At 34.1% G+C, this 22,259-nt stretch overlaps 2 protein-coding genes across 2 annotated transcripts; one reads left to right on the top strand and one right to left on the bottom strand.

Moving 5' to 3' along the window:
- The first annotated feature begins 2,851 nt into the window (after window positions 1–2,851).
- LOC133791252 (ABC transporter G family member 31) lies at window positions 2,852–11,417 on the top strand. Its single transcript, XM_062229180.1, has 24 exons — window positions 2,852–3,262; window positions 3,383–3,503; window positions 3,605–3,693; window positions 3,993–4,077; window positions 4,496–4,658; window positions 4,840–4,916; window positions 5,050–5,194; window positions 5,428–5,729; window positions 5,825–6,106; window positions 6,316–6,632; window positions 6,715–6,875; window positions 6,962–7,065; window positions 7,190–7,346; window positions 7,501–7,566; window positions 7,676–7,803; window positions 7,888–8,220; window positions 8,313–8,603; window positions 8,700–8,783; window positions 8,887–9,020; window positions 9,132–9,359; window positions 9,679–9,850; window positions 9,949–10,036; window positions 10,558–10,724; window positions 10,883–11,417. Exons 1-24 carry the CDS (start codon window positions 2,943–2,945, stop codon window positions 11,147–11,149), a joined length of 4,281 nt encoding a protein of 1,426 aa, XP_062085164.1. The 5' UTR covers window positions 2,852–2,942; the 3' UTR covers window positions 11,150–11,417.
- Window positions 11,418–12,985: 1,568 nt separating this feature from the next.
- Window positions 12,986–14,554, bottom strand: LOC133789563 ((S)-8-oxocitronellyl enol synthase CYC2). Its single transcript, XM_062227373.1, has one exon. The coding sequence runs from the start codon at window positions 14,426–14,428 to the stop codon at window positions 13,259–13,261; it is 1,170 nt and encodes a 389-aa protein (XP_062083357.1). The 5' UTR covers window positions 14,429–14,554; the 3' UTR covers window positions 12,986–13,258.
- Between the last annotated feature and the right edge of the window lie 7,705 nt (window positions 14,555–22,259).

Consider the following 22,259-nt stretch of genomic DNA (forward strand, 5'->3'; position numbering starts at 1 on the left):
ATATTTTTTATGTTAGTCGTAACTTTAATTGTTGCGGCCTATAGATTGACTAAGCATGCCATTAAGCTAGCAATATATTTTTTTTTAATTCTTAATATAATGTTTTGTAATTAAATAGTCTTAATTGATTTGCATCACCAATTAGAATCAATACTAAAATGGAGATCATCAGTTAGGAATGCATTGATTACAGATTGGTTATTTTCAGGATGTGGTTCATTTTGTATTGTTATCATAAATATAATCCTATGTATTATTGTAGTAATATTGTTATTATGGTAGTATATAGATAAAAAAAAAATCTCCCGAAAAATTGAAAAGCCTCTTATTTTTTTTAATTTGGACATCAATGTCTAATGTAAGTGATAATTATTTGAAAGTTAAGGTGGATTTCTATTTTAAATTTTTTATTGATCCTTAGTTGTTTTTTAAATAAAATGGAGAAAATGATTAAATGGGTGTCATACACTGATTAGGCCACACAAAGGCAAGTTTGCTGGCTCAAGCTCCCACTAAAATTATATATATATATATATATAAATTTTAAGAAAAAAATTATTTTATCTTTTAAAAATTCGATAATAAGCTTCCTAAAATTTTGTTAGCCCCACAAATAGATACTTAGTTTATACAATAATTTAATATTTTTTGAATAAGCTTCTCTTTATTAAATTTGATTGAATGATATTATTTTAATAAATAAATCAAATAATTATAAATTTATATAAAATATCTGAATGATTTTTAATTTAAATGTTATACTAGAATTCAAACTTAAGTTGAGGCCAATAAATTTAAAATCTTGAATCTCTACTAAATAAAACTTGAATATCAATATTCTATTTTTACTATTTTCGTTCAACAAAATTATTCAAAATTCTATTTTTATTAGATATATAAGTTTTCATATTTTATTAAAAAATATTTAAACATGATTTTTATTTATATATATTTATATATTTAAAAATTCCTAGTTTGCTTTTGAAGTGTAAGAGTAATAATATGTGTATTAAAATTATGTATCAAAACATTATACCAACGTGACAGTTTTATTGAACCAATTAAAATTATTTTAGGCTAGATTTACTGTTTTAAAATACAATGTTATGTTAGTTGATATAATGTTTTGGTGTATAATTTTGGTGCACATATCATTATTATTCTTTTAAATACATTTTATTATTTTTTTAAACAAACATTTTCGTAAGTTTGCATGTTTAATTTTTTTAATTTACAAAATTATCTGGAAATTGTAAACCAATCAATTAAGCTTTAAAGATTAAAAAACAAATTGCAGATGGAATCAGAATATAATAAATAACAAAGAACAAAAAAACTATACCTAAATTAGAGTTGATCAGATATTATGGAACAGAGTTAATGGTTACTAACAACAGTAGAAGAGTGCTCAAGTAAGCATTGAGATCGTTCCTCAAATGCGCCTTTATTTGCCAATCTAAAGTTTGAAATTTGGAAACATACACTCTAAGAGGTAAACTTTGAATTTGATTTTGTCTCTATTAGTTTCGCTTAGTTCTCTCGTGTACTCCATGATTGGATGACTCAAATAACACCAAATAAAAGGCACACAAAAAAGTCATTCTTATGCACTTTGATCAATAACACAGTTGACACGCTATGACAACTATGCTACATTTACAACGTGCTTAAATTTTAGTGTATTTTATTAATTATATTTATATATATTTTTTGTAAAATCTGCTAAAGAAGATTAATTAATTAATTATAATTTTATTTTATTTATCGGATATTGAACCATAATTTAATTCAGATGTGTTAGTTGTGAAGATTCATCTATTTTCCAAAATAGTAAAGACTCAGTTGAAAAACATGTTGTCCCTCGAACATTGCATTGTCATTATTTGGGAATAGTGAAAATTTTACGTGAAATAATGTAGTTTTTTTTTTCTTTTATAAGTGCAATTAATGTAGGGTTAAATGATTGATATTAATAAGCTGATTATAAACTAAGTTTATTTTTTTTAAGAGACGTATATGACAAACTAATGAAAGAGTCACAGTTGTATATTACATGTTCATACGTAATTCTAAAAGCGTGATACTGAATTTTTTTCTTTAAAAGTACTTTTACAATAAATCGGTTTGTAAATAGAAAAAATCAATAGCATTTACTAACAAAAATCATAATGAAGATACTTACGATAGTATTTTTCTCAGTATATTTTGTTTTTTTAAATTTGAAAAAATAATTTGATATACTATATTTTTTTCTTTCAAAATTTATAAAATTATCTAGAAGATTCGAAACAGGAAGATATTATATGTATACTTTTAAAAAAGATATTATTTACTTTCAAAATTTTAAATTATAAGATAATATATATTTTTTTAAAAACGAATATCTCCTGTAATTTATAATACAACAAACTATAATTATATTATTTGATAATTAATATATTAAATTAAATTATGAGATAATCAGCCAATTGGACGCAGTAAAGGAACAGAGCTTAAAGAAAATTGTGTAACTAACTCACCACGTGTCACCCATCAAGAATTGAAATTACTATTTTGTTTATATATATATAAATGAAAATACCAATTATCAGCGCAAAAAAATGTACCCCATGTCCTTTCCTAGGGGTAATTTCGGTAATCCATAAACTTCAAAATCTCGTGGGCCAGCCCAAACAAACGAACTGCCTCAGCGCGAGAGTACGTCCGCAATTACGTAAATGTCATAGCGATTAAAAGATTTTCACGACTCTCCACTTAATATATTTTTTTTTTCAAATTTAAATTTGAGAAAAAGAAAAAAAAAATCATCTATAAATAGAGACTGTTTTTTCTCTTTTTTTCACCCCGAATTTATAACAAGTTCTCTCTCTTTCAGCCGAGATTTAGAGAAGGTAAAACAGAATAGGCTAGAAAGAGACAGAGCTAGTTGGTTCACCCCATCAATGGCGGCTTCCAACGGGAGCGAGTACTTTGAGTTCGACATTGAAACAGGGAACGAGTCCTTTGGGAGGCCGTCGAATGCTGAATCGGTTGCTCAAGATGAAGAGCAGCTTCTATGGGCAGCCATCGCCAGGTTACCTTCGCAGAAGCGTTCTCACTTCGCTTTGCTCAGGAAGTCGCCTTCGGGTAAACAAGGCACTGAGACGATCGATGTCACCAAACTCGATCGTGAAGGACGTGAAAGTCTCGTGAAGAAAGCCTTGGCTACAAACGATCAAGATAATAATAAGCTTCTTTCCGCCATTAAAGATCGCCTCAATAGGTAGTATAATAAGACTTTACTATACTATTGTTATATCCAAAATTATACTGTGTTTATTCTTTAGGTTTTTAATATAATTAATGCTTAAATTTATTTTGTGTCTCGTCTATAACAAAACAGAGTCGGAATTGAGGTGCCAAACGTAGAAGTTCGATTCGAGAATTTGAACGTAGTGGCGAAGGTTCAAACTGGTTCAAGAGCCTTGCCTACCCTAATCAATTTCTCTCGTAATGCTATTGAGGTAGAGTAGTATTTTACTATGTAATTTCCTTTCTTTTACTTTTTTTTCCCAATATATTGTTACCTAAAAGTGATGTACACACACAAATATATTTAATGCAGAGTATCTTGACTAGTTTGAGAATATGTCAACCAAAACGACACTCTTTAACTATTCTAAACGACATCAGCGGGGTTGTGAAGCCAGGAAGGTATTTAGAGCTTCCACAATTACTTTGGGAGTAATTTGTCTTGTTTGTGTGCATGGAAATAGGAATATAATAATTTAGTAGTAAAAAAACTGACAAATTTTTGAGATGATTATAAGTTGTATTTAATGAGAATGATGAAGATATTAAAGTACAATTTAAAAAGCAATTAAGAAGTAATTAAGCGCGGTTCTTTTTCTTGAAAATTTATCAGTTTCACGTGTTTTTTTTCCTTCTAACTAATAACTATACAATCAGCACGGGTTCACGTTAACAGTATGAGGATCATGTTTCTTTCGCAGGATGACTCTGCTCTTAGGGCCTCCAGGCTCGGGCAAATCTACTCTGCTTTTAGCTCTTGCGGGAAAACTTGACAGCAACTTAAAGGTTGGTACTTGTTTAGATATTGTTCACAGGCACCACATGGTTTAGATATACTCATAATCCTTTTAGCGTAGTCAACTTTTCTTGTACTTTATTTGTTTTCGTTCTTTTAATTGATCACAATCTTGTCTACCTAACCGGCGTTGCATGTTTTGGTTGTTTGTTTAGGCTTTCAATGATCAGGTTTGGTTAGTTTTTTTTGTTACCAATGTTATAAAAAGCCTCGGCCTTTTTCAGATTAGAAATTCATAAATTTTGTGGCAAATAGAGCATTACTCGATTATGAAGATACATAATTCAATATTAGACTTGTAAATAAGATAACTACACTTCCATGTTGACTGTCTACATGTAAATAAGATAACTACTTCCTGTTTTATTTCAAATAGTCTATTTAATACTTGTTCGTTCCTGATATCAGAAAACTGGAAAAATCACCTACAACGGCCATGAACTTGATGAGTTCTGTGTCCAAAGGACTTCTGCCTACATTGGCCAAACAGAAAACCACATAGCAGAACTGACTGTCAGAGAGACTTTGGACTTCGCAGCTAGGTGTCAAGGTGCAAGTGAAGGATTTGCAGGTTTGTTCTCCCAATTTGAACATTTTCTATATAATATTAACGCAATACTTTTACGAATAGGGCTTGTGCAATTACTGATATCTTATGCCTCATAGTACGTTGTTTCGGCATTTTCATGATTGTTAATATTTGGTAATTTAATTGCACTTGCTTTTTGTTTATCTTTTTTCAACCCTTTTAGCGTACATGGAAGATTTGGCTCAGTTAGAGAAGGAGAGGAGCATTCGTCCAAGTCCGGAGATAGATGCATTTATGAAGGTCATCAGTTGAAATTTGAATATCATAATATAACTAGGATGTTTTTCTTTTTTTCTTTTAGAATCTGTAACAGTAAGTTCTTACGTTCATATTCATTTTAAGGTTTTCAATTTAAATTAACTTTGCCGAACAGGCAGCATCTGTTGGTGGGAAAAAACACAGCGTGTCAACAGATTATGTGATGAAAGTGCTAGGCCTAGACGTATGTTCTGAGACGCTTGTTGGTAGTGACATGCTTAGAGGCATATCAGGTGGACAGAGAAAACGAGTTACTACAGGTCTTTCTCTCCCTCTTGCTCCCGACTTTCACTTCCTAGTATTAGAATATGTAATTATGAGAAAAACAATCTTGTAATTACAAGCTCATCTTATACTGTACTGTATTATAACATTGCTCACTGTGGAATTGTGAATACAGGATTTTTATTTTTTTGAGTGAGCTCTTTTTTTTTTTTTTTTTTTTTTTTTTGCGTTTTGGTCTCTTGAATAATTGTGGGTTACTTGAATGCAGGAGAAATGATTGTAGGGCCAAGGAAAACCTTGTTTATGGATGAAATCTCTACTGGGTTAGATAGCTCTACTACATTTCAGATAGTAAAATGCATTGGGAACTTTGTTCATCACATGGAAGCAACTGTACTGCTAGCTCTTCTTCAGCCCGCTCCTGAGACATTCGATTTGTTTGACGACATTGTGTTATTATCAGAAGGATATGTGGTATACCAAGGTCCTAAGGAAGATGTTTTAGAGTTTTTTGAGTCATTGGGTTTTCGACTCCCACCAAGAAAGGGTGTCGCAGATTTTCTACAAGAGGTATGCCGTAAAAAGTTTATTTTAGCTTTTATGTTTTATGTTGTCTTTTGTTGATTTCGTAATTATTTTTGTTATCAAATATTATATAAATCCAGGTGACATCCAGAAGGGATCAAGCTCAGTACTGGGCAGATCCTTCAAAGCCATACGTGTTTATTCCCGTTTCAGAAATTGCTAAAGCCTTCAAAGAATCCAGATTTGGAAGGTCTCTGCAGTCTGATCTTTCTATACCATATGACAAATCTAAAAGTCATCCTTCAGCTTTGTCAAAATCAAAATACGCAGCTTCAAAATGGGAACTATTTAAAGCATGCTATGCACGAGAAATACTGTTGATAAGCAGGCACCGTTTTCTTTACATATTCAGGACATGCCAGGTAATTATCACGTTGTCTTGTTAGCTTTTATTTTCATTTTCAGAATTGACAACTTACATATAATTAAGATGAACCCAAAGGTTCTGGGCTACTCTGTTTTTTTTTCTTTCTCTTAACTACTCAAATTAAAATGAAGGGCGTTATTTCACAATGTATATCATCTTCTATATATTTGTAGTCTGACTTGCTTTAATTCATACTGGTTAAAGGTAGCATGTGTTGGGCTCGTCACATGCACAATGTTTCTTCGAACAAGATTACACCCCGTAGATGAGATACAGGGCAACCTTTACCTGGCTTGCCTATTTTTCGGTCTGGTGCACATGATGTTCAATGGATTTTCTGAGCTACCTATAATGATTTCTCGACTTCCAGTGTTTTACAAACAAAGAGACAATTTGTTTCACCCTGCATGGGCATGGTCCGTTTGTAGTTGGCTTCTACGGGTTCCTTACTCAGTTATTGAAGCTGTTGTCTGGTCTTGTGTTGTATATTACACTGTTGGTTTCGCCCCTGGCCTTGGGAGGTAAAATATGCCTACTTTTGTGATTAATGCTTCTATATTTTGATTGTTCGTATACTCATTCATTTTTGCTATTTTGTTACAGATTTTTACGTTTCATGATTTTACTATTTTCTGTGCACCAAATGGCATTGGGTCTTTTCCGGATGATGGCAGCACTTGCTCGAGATATGATCATTGCCAACACATTTGGGTCGGCGGCACTTTTAATTATTTTCCTGTTGGGTGGATTCATCCTTCCGAAAGGTATGGGTAGAAATGTTTTATTTAACATTATGCTAAGAATTAATTATCAACAATTAAGTAACTTATTTGGTGTAACTTTCTTTCAGAAATGATTACGCCATGGTGGGAATGGGCTTTTTGGCTGTCTCCACTTTCTTATGGACAACGTGCAATTTCCGTCAACGAATTTACAGCCACTAGGTGGATGGAGGTATGCTTTTTTGGCTAATGGAAAATTCTCTGAACTTTTTATTTTCTTCTCCGTGTACATTAAAGATAAATGTATTAAGCCATCGACTAATATATCTATGCTTTGGGAAACTATAATTTTGCAGAAGTCATTTCTTGTTAACAGCACAGTTGGGTATAATGTTCTCCACTCACATAGCTTACCCACGGGTGATTATTGGTACTGGCTAGGAGTTGGAGTTTTATTGCTTTATGCTTTGCTTTTCAACAACATTGTAACTTTGGCCTTGACCTACCTTAACCGTATGTTTAAAATAAACTTTGGTATTAGTATTTTCATATTGTTTTTCATTAGATTTTTCTTTCAAATAAAATGTCTTTTCACCTTCATTGTTTTTTGGATCCCTTGTAAGATATATATTCTAATATTTGTTTTTAAATTATATGTTTGTCACAGCACTTACGAAACCTCAAACAGTCATTCCAATTGAAGTAGATAAAGACAATCATTCAGCAAATGGTGGTCAGTCATCTTTAATATTTGCACTAATAATTTATTAGACTTAAAAGATTACACTTTTTCCCAGGTTAATGACAATTCTGATTTTCCTCACCTTTTGACTTTATATCAGTGTGTGAGAATGATGTCGAACTAAAAACATATGCTATAGATGGCAACAAAAGGAAGGGAATGATTCTTCCATTCAAACCATTGACAATGACTTTCAATAATGTCAATTACTTTGTCGATATGCCAAAGGTATGGTTTCTTAGTTTTATAAATGTCTTCGAAGAACTTATTTTAAATACGATGTCAAACAAAATCTTACCCGAGTTTTTTCAGGAAATGAGGTCGAAAGGTATATTAGAAAATAGATTACAACTCTTGTCTGATGTAAGCGGAGTTTTCTCACCTGGTGTTCTCACTGCTTTGGTTGGGTCAAGCGGGGCTGGAAAGACTACTTTGATGGACGTGCTTGCTGGGAGGAAAACTGGTGGGTACATAGAAGGTGAAATTAAGATTTCCGGTTACCCAAAAGAGCAACGCACTTTTGCAAGAATTTCAGGATACGTTGAGCAAAATGATATCCACTCTCCTCAAGTGACAGTTGAAGAGTCTCTATGGTTTTCTTCATCTCTTCGCCTACCAAAGGAAGTTAGCCAAGAGAAAAGACATGTGAGTTGCTACCTTGCACTAAGAATTATAGATTTATTTGTTATAGTATTCTTAATTTTGCTTTAATGCTATATTATGATGTTGCATTCCAGGAGTTTGTTGAGGAAGTAATGAGATTAGTAGAGCTTGACACTCTAAGGCACGCTTTGGTTGGTCTACCGGGTAGTACAGGGTTATCAACAGAGCAAAGAAAGCGTTTAACAATTGCAGTGGAGCTTGTGGCAAATCCTTCTATTATTTTTATGGATGAACCTACATCTGGACTTGATGCACGAGCAGCAGCCATTGTGATGAGGACTGTACGCAATACTGTTGATACGGGAAGAACTGTAGTCTGTACTATACATCAACCAAGCATTGATCTATTTGAGGCATTTGATGAGGTCGGTTATTTTGTTAGATAATATAAAAAACTAGTTTGAGAATTATTTTTCAAGTTATTCTTTCTTTCGAAGTGTCTGACTAAATTTGATGAACAGCTTCTTCTTATGAAACGAGGAGGCCGTCTCATATACGGAGGGAAACTTGGTCTACACTCACAAACGATGATAAGCTATTTTCAGGTGATTTAACTTTTACAACTTTTCTTTCATTGTTGCATCTGAGTATTGTGATAAAGTTGCTTATAATGATCATTCTTCTTACTAATTTGTCTTTCATGTCCAGGGAATTAGCGGAATTCCTAAAATTCCTAGCAGTTATAATCCAGCAACTTGGATGCTTGAGGTTACTACACCTGCTACTGAAGAAAGGCTTGGTATAGACTTTGCAACTATTTATAGAAATTCGGAGCAATACAGGTATGTTAGGTTTCATGAATGAAACATGAACTATGAAAATACTTCTGCTATTATTTTTCATGTGTTTTATGTATATGACTGCATGAGTGACTATTTTTCTAATTGTTTTAGGGAAGTGGAAGCTTCTATTAACCATTTTAGTACTCCAGCTTCTGATTCAGAACCATTGAGATTCTCTTCTACTTATTCACAAGATAGGCTCTCTCAATTTTTGATTTGTTTGTGGAAACAAAATCTGGTATATTATAGAAGTCCAGCATACAATGCCATAAGATTAGTTTTCACGGCAGTGAGCGCATTGATATTTGGTTCTGTATTTTGGAATATTGGCTCTAGAAGGTATATATTTTTCTCTCTTATAGCCATTATAATTTTTTATATAGGTAATCACTTTGTTAATTTGTTCATAAAATTTCCTTCAACAAATAAACAAAATGAATTGACTTTCATAATCTTGTAGAGGCAAATATGCTACTTATATGACACAAGAACTTTATAAATCCTCATATTTGATATTTATAGAAACTTTAATATGATAACACCACACTATTGTATAATTATGTCATCCACTTCAACATTACTGTTTTCTATGTTATTGTATTTGCAAAGGTATTGAACTGTTCAACATATAATTGAAAATTTATCCACTTGTATGTAGGGAATCAACCCAAGACTTGTTTATGGTTATGGGAGCTCTTTACGCTGCTACCATGTTTCTTGGGGTCAATAATGCATCTTCAGTACAACCGGTTGTTTCAATTGAAAGGACTGTATTCTATCGAGAGAAAGCTGCTGGAATGTATTCTCCATTTGCTTATGCAATTTCCCAGGTAATCCTTTTGTTCCTATAGAAAATTTTGCAATTTTATATTCAAACAAGGAATAAGTTACAGACAAGCTGACTTTCTGTGTTTCTTTTTTCCAACAGGGCCTAGTAGAGATCCCATACATTGCTGCGCAGACCATACTCTATGGTGTCATTACCTACTTCATGATCAACTATGAAAGAACAATTGGTAACTTTTCCTTCAATTAGATGTGATTTTTTGGTGTTGGGAGTGGGAGGGTATAGTGCTTCAATTTGATTTTTGACTACTAAGAGAAATTTCTATCACATGTTTGTGTGAGAGTAGATGAAAACATGTTATTTCTTCCACCATAGAACACCAACAAATTGGGTAGAGTTAAGATGGCTTTTCAAATTTTACATTTGTTTATGGTTATGGGAGCTCTTTAAACTTCAAAAACTTCACTAACATGCATATATTCATGCTTGGTGGTATGAAAATCGTGAGCTAAGAAATCTTTTGTTCTTTTCTCCTTCGGTAGATTCCAATCTTTTTGGACTTAATCGCATATATTGATATGATTAGTATTGGATGAAATAACATGATCGCCTTTCCCTTTTATGATATTTGTTGTTGAATATGACAGATTTTAAATGATAGATATAATTTTATTGTGGTTATCATTCTACAATTATATAATTTTTCAATATTTGAGAAAATAATCAATGTTTACTCTCTCTCTATTGCAGGAAAATTCTTCCTTTACCTTCTGTTCATGTTCTTGACATTCACCTACTTTACCTTTTATGGCATGATGGCTGTTGGTCTCACACCTTCTCAGAACTTAGCAGCCGTCATATCATCAGCATTTTACTCTCTGTGGAATCTCCTTTCAGGCTTTCTCGTCCCACAACCAGTAAGTATACTACATCTCAGTATTAATTTATTTAGTCTTGAACACCAAGAGGTCCTCTCAAAAACAAATTGTTTAGTATTGTAGAAATTGTGCTTAGTTTCACATTTAAAAATCATACATTGACAAAATATGGTGGTGATCTTGTTATTATATTACAGAACATCCCAGGTTGGTGGATTTGGTTCTATTATATCTGTCCAGTAGCATGGACACTCAAAGGAATTATATCATCTCAGCTAGGAGATGTGGAAACAAGGATTGTAGGACCTGGATTCGATGGGACTGTGAAAGAGTACCTGGAAGTTAGTCTTGGCTATGGTCCTGGTATGATTGGGGTTTCAGCCGCTGTTCTTATTGGTTTCAGTGTTCTTTTCTTCACTGTCTTTGCTGTCTCAGTCAAGGTCCTCAACTTTCAGAAGAGATGAATAAATTATTCGATACTTTTCAATAACTGGAAAAGATAAATCAGAGGAAGATAGAAATGGTTCGCCAAATATACAGATTTTTAAGCTTAGTTTACATAATTCACAGCCTTAGTAAATATAGAAGTTAAATATTAGGATTTTTTTTTTGTTTATAATTGAAAGTAATTATAAATTTTTTGTTATAGTTAGATTCATTTTAGTTGTTTTCAGTATTTGTCAGAAACTATAAATGAATTATTAATGGCAATTACTGATCTTCATTTACTAATGACCAGTTCTTGAAAGGTTTATTTTTATTTTCTTATTTAAATGTTGGTTTCTCATAAAGAATATAGTTTCAATACTTTAGAAAGTGATGTGAAAATTGGTGTTCTGTTTGGTTGAGAAATAACAAATTAAGAACAATTGATTCATATTGAAATGAATTTACATCTGAGCATTTATCGCTCCATTGTCGCATTTCAGGTTGGGCTGGTCTAGTTTATAGGCTTATTTAGCTCTTAATTAACGATACTTACCAATCTACTTAATTATATCTATATGCAGCTATGCTACAGTTTGTCTGCCAAATTTTTTATATGTTGGGAAAAATTTTAGTTCAGTTTTTCAAAGCTTTGACCATATTTTTTAAATTTAGAATCTACCCTACAAAGTGGATTAATATTCAAATTTAATCCAACATGAATCATGGGGTCAAAATTTTAAAAACTTAATTACTAGATAATTATGTGCCAATATTAGTCTGTAACTAAAGATGTGTATATAAACAAATCTACCACTCCCAGAGAGAGAAAGAAATGGTTCTTTCTTCCACTGCAAGAGAAAATGGCTAAAAAACTTCGGATTGGCACATAATAACTCAGTCAACTGTATACATCATGCTGGCAAATGTGGGATCAATTTTACACAATTCCCACCACGAATTGATATATAGTATTGTAGCGCATACCCGGAAGCTTCCGCATGCAAGCATGTTCATAGAATAAGTTTACCAAAAGACCACCCCATGTGCCCATAGAATGATACAACTTAATAAATACATATAGAAATTAAATTGAGTACAAATTAGCCCTAGTAAAGATTAAGATCAATTAAAGTATGAGTTCTCCATGAAAATATTACAAGGACATGGTTTTAGTTATAGGTGGGAATGGGAAAATGTGCGGAAATATCTAAATTGTACCAAAAGTTGCACTAAAATATTAAGTATATTTTATTTTTCGTCGGAAGTACCTAAAATGAACTTTTAGATGTATTGTAGGTACATATGTCATTAATTTTGTCATTAGAGATTGACATGGCATATTAGTGCTAAAAGTTGCACTTTAGTCCCTAAGTGCTCTTAGATGCTGAAAAAACTTGAGTACTCAGGTGCAACTTTTAAGTATAACTTAAGTAATTTTGCCACAAGTATCCCTTTAAACCAATTTCAAGGTCAGTGTCTAATGAAAAAGCTTACAACAAGAACTTATAATTTTGCCATAAAAAAATATGAATTTGGATTATTAAATGCAACTTTCAGTACTTAATACTTTCACTGCATACATCTCAATAAAAATACATACTAATTATATCATATCGTATAAAATGTTATTTTTCTACATAATTTGTGAGGAAATGTAAATTTTCTTCTTGCAAAGGGCCGCACTAATTAAATAATAATATTAATAAAAGCATCAATTATATCAATGCCATGCACTATGCAGTGCAGAGCCCCTATATATCTATATGCATGGTGAAAGTGTGGTTAAAACAGGTGAAGCGTATCCCAAAGTTTTGGCTGACAAAACACCCAAAAGACAAGAGGAGTAAAAGAAGGAGACACTCAAGTAGAGGTCAAGGAATAGGAATATGCATAATATTTTATTAGCTGTTAACATCTGTAACTAAGATCGATCTTGAGACAAGAAGGAACAACGACTATTACTAGTACTACTATTACTAAGGCAGTGTTTAACAAACATGTAAATGACAAACTCTAGCTCTATAATATAGTCTCTTACTAATTTTTCCAGAGAACTAGTTCGTGTGGGTGGATGTAGCTCCACATTCTCCCACATCAATTACATTATTATTCAACAAAAAGTCAAAAAATTTCTACCTTCATTCTCAAGGGATTATCTTATCATCTCTCATGGACTCCAACCAATACAAGATTGAATCCAAAGCCTTGTATCTCTGACTAAAACCAAAACGATCAACCTTATCTCTTGTTCCCAACATTTTAAATGGGCAACGAAACAAAGTATCCAAGAATTCCCAATTGGCCAAATCCTCCATCTTCGTTCGAACCAGTCCTTCCTTCTCAACAATCTCTTCCCAAACTTTCCCTTTATCAGCCATGGCTTTGGTATAATAAAACTCATCAGAGAATAACATGTCCTTTGGCTGTATTTGAGCTCCAAAATTTTTCCCTACACTTGGCCAAATCTCCTTCCATGTAAAACTAGGACCATTTAAACAATTAAAAGCTTGCCCATTAGTGGAATCATACACATCTTCATTGGTTGCAGCCCAAATATGTTGCTCACTTACGAGCCTAGCATCCGAGCCATCAAGGACGAACTCTTCCCAACACTTCTTTGTCCCACCAAACACAAAGGGTAGATTTAAATGCCTACAAATTGTACCATAAACCCCTAAACAACCCATAACATTGTAAAAACTCCTTGTAGAACTACCTGTAATCAAGCCAGGCCTTTGTATGGTCCAAGCCACTTTGTTTCTTAGCCTCTCCTTGAGTAAATCCTCAAGCTCATAGTAAAAATTGCCGTTGTCAGACCTCATTCTGGGGCTTTCCTCACTGTAAATTCTAACTCCGGACTCCTCATGAAAAGGTCCTTGAAAAGATATATAGTGCTTCAAGCCTGTTTGCAGAGAAAAGTGCTTCAAGAAGTTGGCCTTGGGAAGAAGAGTGTTGAGGGCATTAACCATCATGGCTTTGTTCTGCTCGCAGCTTTCTCGGCTGTCGTATCGATATTGGCTAGCCCAAGTGACCCAAAAAATGTGAGTCACGTCCCTTAGCAAGGAAAGCCTTTGGTGGGTTTCAAAAGGGTTCTCCAGATCACATTGGATGAAGTGGAAGTTGGATTGGTTTATGGGATTGATATGATCAAGATGAGGAGGATTCCGGGCAATTCCATAAACCTTTTTCCATTCAGATTTTGATGTGAGCCTTCTTGCCAGCTCCCTCCCCACAACCCCGGTTACCCCAAAGATGGCTGCCACATGCCCATTATTGTGGTTGGGCTCTGGTTCATGGAACTCTCTGATTGCCATTACAAAAATATTGATGGAATTTCCTCTCTCAGTATGAGCTTTCACCTTTCTTTACAAATGGGTTTATACACACACACACATTAAAATAATTTGGAAGGTTCTGGCCGTCTAGGCTCTAGCTTTTATTTAATAACAATAATAAAGGACAAAGTGTATCTCAAATTCTCAATTGTATTTTACACAAATATTATTATATCGGCAACCTTCTATAGACAAATAGTTTGTAGAAATTTAATTTATGTGGTAGATTAAGATATAACTGAAATGATCTGTCTCAAAGAAAATATTGTAGCTAGATCATGCATCATATTTTATTAGATATTTAAGTTATGATATGGTATATATGTGTTTATATTTTATTAGATATACATGTCTATAGCAGCATTGGAAAAATCTCACGCCAGAAAGTTCTTTCTATACTATTCTATATTTTTCACAATTATTAATATTTGAGTTTGAATAAAATATTTTGCTTGCATGTATAAGATGTTGTTCTTATTACGATATATAATATTATTTCGGAAAAGATTTTAGTTTTGAATCTAGAGGAATAGTTACAGCTAAATTCCTACGTAGTTTTATTTATTGTAATAGCTATCTATACAAAAAAATTTACGAAAAAAATATTTAAGAAGATTTTATTATTTCGTAATTCCTTGCCATTAAGTCATCAATTAAAATTGACTAGAGAATTGTGTGACTGTTATGTGGCCGCACTTGGTAGCCTACATTATTTTAAGGGTGTATATATTTTTTTTAACGTGTTTTGTCTTATTACTAACTTTATGCTCGTTGGCTTTTCTACTAGTGGCACTCTCTGTGGTAGTGTCCTTAGTGGTCTGGTGAGGCTAAAACAGACTGACTAGCCTGAGATTTGCAATGTTCACCAGTAGCTTACAACTCTTCTCGTCTATGGTGAGGCTGGCCAATATGTCTGCTCAGTCGAGTATGCCCTGAGTAGGAGGAGGGCGTTCCCATGAGACTAAAAAATAAAATAAAAATAGCTAAGTACAAATCTAAGAAAGGAATAAGAAGGAAAAGAAATGAGGAAATGTTCATTACCTCCTCGTTAGAAAGACAATATTTTTGCGACCAGGTCGGTCGTCAGAAAGTACTCATTGTGGTACTGACCTGCATTGCTTCTAAATGTAGGGTCGATCAGGAACACTTTGGTTGTGTCCCTGTGGCAGAAATACAAGAATCCAGTGCCCTTCTGGCCTAGATTGGATTTGAGCTCGAACTAATAATAGACCTTGTGGGGAGTTGGAGGCTCCCATTTGCGATGATGGTATATGACACACAATGCTGAAAGCATTAGGTATCTGTTGGGAGTGATCTGGAATGGGGCAATGTCAAAGTATTGTGCTATTTTTCTATAATAGCTATGGAGTGGTAAGGTAGCACCAGCCAATATGTGAAAGCGCGACCATGCGCTGTAGGCTCCACCAAGTAAGTTGGCGCGCTGGTTGGCTCGTGGGGTAACTTGTTGGAGATTAGGCTTAATCAACCTTATTTTGTATACTCAAAGCATAAAACAACAAGTAATCTAACTCTATAGGTAGATAATCACAAATTACATAAACACAAAAGAATCAAAGTATAGAGTGGACATTTCTTAAAGAACAACTGTAACGCCCTGGATAGTCAAGACCGTTACACTGTGTGTTTATAAGATGCCAGACTTGCTAATCAAGTCATTGTAGTTGAAATCGTGTCACAGCAACTATAAAGGAACTAGGGTTAAAAACGTTTTGGTCTCAAAGTCACATTTTCATTAAGAAACATTACTTGTTTACACAGGATCCCAGAAACACAAGTTTAAAGACTGTTTACAAAAGACACAAGATTTATATACAAAATCAGGCCATGCTAAGGCAAAACAAACAGTTAGGAAATCCCTGTCCTGATCCACTCCTCGACCATGATGATCGAATGGCTGGCCATGTACATTCCACCTCGGAGCTCTCCGTCTCAGGCTTGGTCCAGCTTGCCTTTGCCTTTACCTGCACCACGTAGCACACGTGAGCCAAGGCCCAGCAAGAAAACACAACAACAGAGCATAAGCAATAAACAGACAAACCCACATCTCACATTGTATCACAAATTCTCAAACATATAACCACTCAGCATGACCAAGTGTTCAACATACTAAGCATATCAATTCTTATCGCATATCAATGCATAAATGATAACTAGGGCTAGCGCTCTCAGGCTGCTCCCTCTGTTATCCCACTAACTACGGCTTGATTAAGCCGAGCTCAGTGAATATTCTCGGCTACCAGTGGCCAAGCCGCGCCCTGTGCGCAAATACTATGTACGACACCCTTAGGCCGCTTTACATGTCCCACGGCATAATACTGTCATTGACACGATACAATTCTCGGGAGCACTTAGTCCCATCACAAACATATAATCGGGTGTAGTTTTCTTACCTTTAATCTGTGCGGTTATAGAATTACGAGCAACGCCCCTCAAGCACGATTCGTTACCGAGCCTAAGCCTTTATTACCTAGTCACAACCAAAGCATATGGTTTCATAAATACTCAAATATAGGTTTCCAATTACAAAACTAACTCTCGGGACTCCTAATTCCACCAAGCACGGTGATGAAACAAAACCCGAGCACACTAGACCACTTCCCCATGTTTAAAACCCTCAAAATATCAAGTGTGCAACCAAGGGCTGCGACCCCCAAAGCCTAGCCGCGGCCCTTCCCCAAAACAGAGCCTGCTCCCTCACTGAACCACACACGCGCCGCGGCCCTTGCCTTGGGCGCCGCGGCGCGCCCCCTTGGCCGAGCCCCCTTGGCTTCCTTGCATGCTAGGGCTGCAGCGCTCTAGAACAGAGTCGCGACCCTTCCCTTCGAACCCAGATTTTACACCATTTCAAAGCTCAAAACCTTACCTTAAACCATCCCAAAACTTCCCAACTCTTAACCAATTAATTCCCAACTTCTTTAGCATGATCTAAACCACCTAACTCCCAAGAAAACATAGCCTAACACACTCCAATCTCTTCCTTTCAATTTCTGAAACCCAAGTGCTAAAACACACACAAGCCAGCCATCAAACTCAATGAAAAACCTCTAAACCAGGAGTAGAGACTCACCTTAGCTGTAGAATCACTTCACCAAGCTATAGCCAAGCTAGGTCCCCAAGTTCCCTTCTTTAATTCTGCCTTAAAACACCAAAGCTAACTTTGTTTCAACACTTAACCAAAACCAGAATCCTAACCACAGAGAAGAGAATTAAAGGCTTACCTTATCCCTGTTTTAGTGCTTGATCAATCACCGAGCTAGACCTTCAATTCCTCACCTCAAATCTCAGAATTCCAGCTTGTTTCTCCCTTAAGTTTTCTGTGTTTTTCTCTCCTTAGTTTCCCTTGAACGTGTAAGTGAGCTGGGACAAAATAGTTAGTCGGTTTGTGTTTTTTCTAAAGGCTTCCTTAAGTCTAACTTATCTGTTAAGTTAATCCCGAGGCTCGGGGTGCCGGAATCGTCCCCGAGGCCAAAATGGTAAAATCCCCCAATATTCCCGCCTAGACATCCTAACCTCAAATATATCTCCATATATTTATTTCCGTGTCCCGATAACCCAAATTACTATCTGCTATCTAAAAGTATCTCCGACTTCTCCAAAGTCTTATCTTAAACCCTCATTGTGACTTTTCCCACTACCTGGCCCTAGAATCGTATTGAGTCGTGCTCAGCGGACCTGTCCACATAATAATGTGGTCCTCACATATATCACATTTTATATTACCACATAATATAATCAATTATCATATAAGCATAATTAAACATATAATTACTCATTAAATCACAGTTATTCCATTAATGCTCTCCTGGCACACTAATCAAGGCCCTTAAGCCTTATTAGCGAATTTGGGTCGTTACAACAACCTTTAAACACAAAATCACAAAGCTATGATTTTATGTGAGACACACAAAAGTTACAAGGCTGGACACAAATGTAGATTTGTTTTCCAAAAATCTCCATTCCTAGCCTTCTCCTTGAAATTGCTTGAAGCTACTACAATGGAATGAGATTGGGATTCACAAGCCTTGATCCTTTATACAAGTCAAGCTTTCTTGATGAAGATCATGGAGAAAACTAATATCTTGAAAGCTAGAGAGAGAGGGTTCTTTTTAGAGAGAGAGAGAGGTGAGTGATCAAGTCAAAAATTAACTTAAATGAATCATTTAAATAGTATACAAACCTCATTAGACTCAACCAATGATATTAGAGTAATTCAATTTGAATTTTGGAGCCAAACACGTCACTGTACGAACACCTACGGACTGCACAGGCGACATGTCGCCTGGTCTATTAAATTTTGGCATTGCAATGCACCACCTCCCAGAGGCGACGCATTGCCGATGCCTCTGTTTTGACGCTCCAAAATTTATCTCAAAGCATCCCCAAATGCTCCCAAAATTTTTGGGTACTCTCCTATACTTCAAAGAAACACTTGGGACCCAGAAAAATTATTTATAAATGCCTATACTGAAAGTCAACTCTCATATGCTGACTTGTGAAATCATTATGGTTTTTGCACCTCTTCGTGCCTAACCAATTTCACCATGCATTTAACCAATCACAATATTCCCACTTGGTTAAATACATCATCAATTCTCTAGCCAAACGATATTAGTGCATAAAGTAAAGTATCTTTTGGGTTTGAACTTTACCTTAGTGAAAACACTACGTACAAAGCTTCTACCGAAATGCTAAGGTATTCTTAAAATATTAAACCCAACATTCCTAGTGATAAGAACCGATAATGTCTCACACACCTCTATCTGATTACTCATGTATTTATCACTGTTTGCGCTTAGCACTTTTAATGGCCTTGTGCTTGATCCATTCATGAACCATCCAGAGAGAAAACTCTTACTCTCTTGAAAGACGGCTCCACCTCTAGGTTCACATAGGTGAAATTCTTACAATATCTTTTCTACCATTAGAGATGATTGTTGTTTTTCAACTGAATTTCATTAAAAGCCTATGGTTTAACCCTCATGATCGGTAGCAACCAACATTAACTCACTCTTGATGGGACTTTTAAGTTGTTAATGTTGAAACTACAGTAGAACATCTATATAGGAATACTCTATATAAGAATAACCTCTATTTTATTATTTAAATTGTAATATGTTATAATTTTTTTAAGTCATGTATTAAGAAAATATACATCTATATAATAATAATTTTATAGAGAATCAAGTATATTTCCTAACCCTTACTCACTGTGTATGAGATTAATTAAACATAAAGATGTGGTAACAACTCTAAAGAGTAAATCAATGTGCTAGACAACTTTACATAATGTTTTTTTTTAATTATAGTTATTTAGGAGTTCTTACTGTTATTGTTGTTAAAGGTGATACTTTTGGGTGTTATAAAATTTTTTTATACCAATACCTCTATTTTGTTATAACCTCTCAATTAGAATACAATTAGTTTGGTCCCAAAGCTATTCTTATATAGATGTTTTACTGTATTCCATTAACAATGGCTTATTCTTAAACTTGATGTATAAGAGTTTTGAGTTGGGTTTCCATCGTTGGGGAATCAATTTATCAAGGAGTTTTAGTCCTATTCCTATATTTATTGAACTAACAAAATCTCTCCCAAGAGATTTGATAAACAGATCCGCTAAGTTCTCATAAGATTTCATATATGAAATTGATATGATACTCTTATCAATCAATTCCCTCACATAATCATGTCTTAGACTTATATTTCTATACTTCCCATTGTATATCTTGTTTTAAACTCTATTCAAAGTGGTTTGATTATCACAATGTATCGAAATCGTCTATACAACAATCACAATTTTTTGGTATCTCCAACATGAGATCTCCTAGCCACTCAGCCTCTTTGCTAGTTGCCGCTAGAGCTATAAACTCAGACTCCATGGTTGAGTGACATTTACATGTTTGTTTCTTAGATCCCCCAAGAAAGGGCACCCCCACCAAGGGTGAACACTCAATCTATTGTGAAGAGATTATTTCTTACACCAGATATCCAAATTGCATCAGAATATCCCTCAAATATCTTAGGAGACTTAGAATATTTGAGGCATAATTCTTTGGTCCTTTTAAGGTATCCAAATACTCTTTCCACGAACTTCCAATGTAAGATACTTAGGTTGCTAGTAAACGTACTTAGTTTACTAACCACAAATGCAATGTCCACTCTAGTACAATGAGCGACATACATCAAACTCTCAATTGCACTTGCATACTCTAGTTGAGCCACCACTCTCCCTTCATTCTTTTCAAGCTTTAGACTTTAATCGAAGGGTGTGTTTTCCTCTTTAATATTAAGATGAACAAACTTGTCAAGCATTTTCTCAACATAATGAGCTTGACCTAAGGCATAACCATCCACATTTCTTCTAACTTTGATACCTAATATGGTATCAACCTCTCCAAGGTCCTTTATTTTGAAGTTAGAAAATAGATATCTCTTCGTTTCCATTATGCCTTTCATGTCATTACTTAATATCAACATATCATCAACATATATATACACTAAGATGACATAGTCATCACAAGTCTTAGAGTATAAGAATTTGTCCGCACTATTGTGTCTAAACCCATCTGAAACAATGACCTCATCAAACTTCTCATGCAATTATTTTGGTGCTTGTTTTAAATCATATAATGATTTAACAAACTTACATACCTTATGTTCATTTTCCCTTAGAACAAACTCTTCTGGTTGTTCCATGTACACCTCCTCATTGAGGTTACCATTTAGGATTGCCGCTTTGACATCCATTTGATGAACATATAGGCTATGTATTGATGATAAGGAAAACAACAATCTTATAGATGTTGTCCTTGCTATCGGTGCATAGGTATCAAAATAATCTATACTCTCATTTTGTCTAAACCCTTTGGCCACCAATCTTGCCTTATAGGCTTGAATGGTCCCAATAGTGTTGTATTTTTTTTTTTCGAAATACCCACTTTCAACCTATTGGCTTTGACCCTTGTGGTAGATCAACAATCTCCCAAGTGTGGTTAGATCAATATTATCTTAAGAGTAGACAACTTATTCACAATAACTTGAAGTTCATGTACTTGGGGGTATAAGTGTTTACCATAAAAGAATTTAAATTTCATGTATTGAGTGATAAAGAATTTCTTGGTACCAAGTGTGCTAAATTAATACTTTTTTCATTGCCTCATTTGTTGGAGTTGTTAAGTGTTGACTTACCACATATGTATCACTCGGTAATTTAAGTATTTTTGTCCTCAAAATATGTATTTTTTAAATTTGTATTAATTTTACAATATATTTGTATTAGATATTTATCTTTAACATATACTAAACATTGAATATTTTTGCCGTAAAAATAAAAAATTAGGTATTTAAGTGTAAAACATGGGTATTTATGCCCCAATAACCCATTCTATTATATATGTTTTTGTGGCAATTGTATTATATATGTGGTCAGACATAAATAATATTACATTTTTAATTTTCTATGGCTGTGTTATCTTGTTGGCTTGATTTTTTTTATTTGATATATAAAAGTTAAGCAAATAGAAGTCTTCCTTTATTACCATAGTAAAATTTGTTATATAATATGATATGACCAAGTAGAATGAGAAAAACTTTCTATATTATCAATAGAACTATGTAGATATAACAACATGTATAATTCAAAATTATTAGTTTGTGTAACCACAATGATAATTTTATTTGACATAAAAAGTTATTATATAATACTATCTACGCATAATTGTAACAATATATATAATAGAATCAATATTTTGTAAGGTAGTGACAGTATAGTGTTTTTTTCGTCTGTAAT

The sequence above is a fragment of the Humulus lupulus genome, chromosome 7 (genome assembly GCF_963169125.1).
Source record: "Humulus lupulus chromosome 7, drHumLupu1.1, whole genome shotgun sequence".
Lineage (NCBI taxonomy): Eukaryota > Viridiplantae > Streptophyta > Magnoliopsida > Rosales > Cannabaceae > Humulus > Humulus lupulus.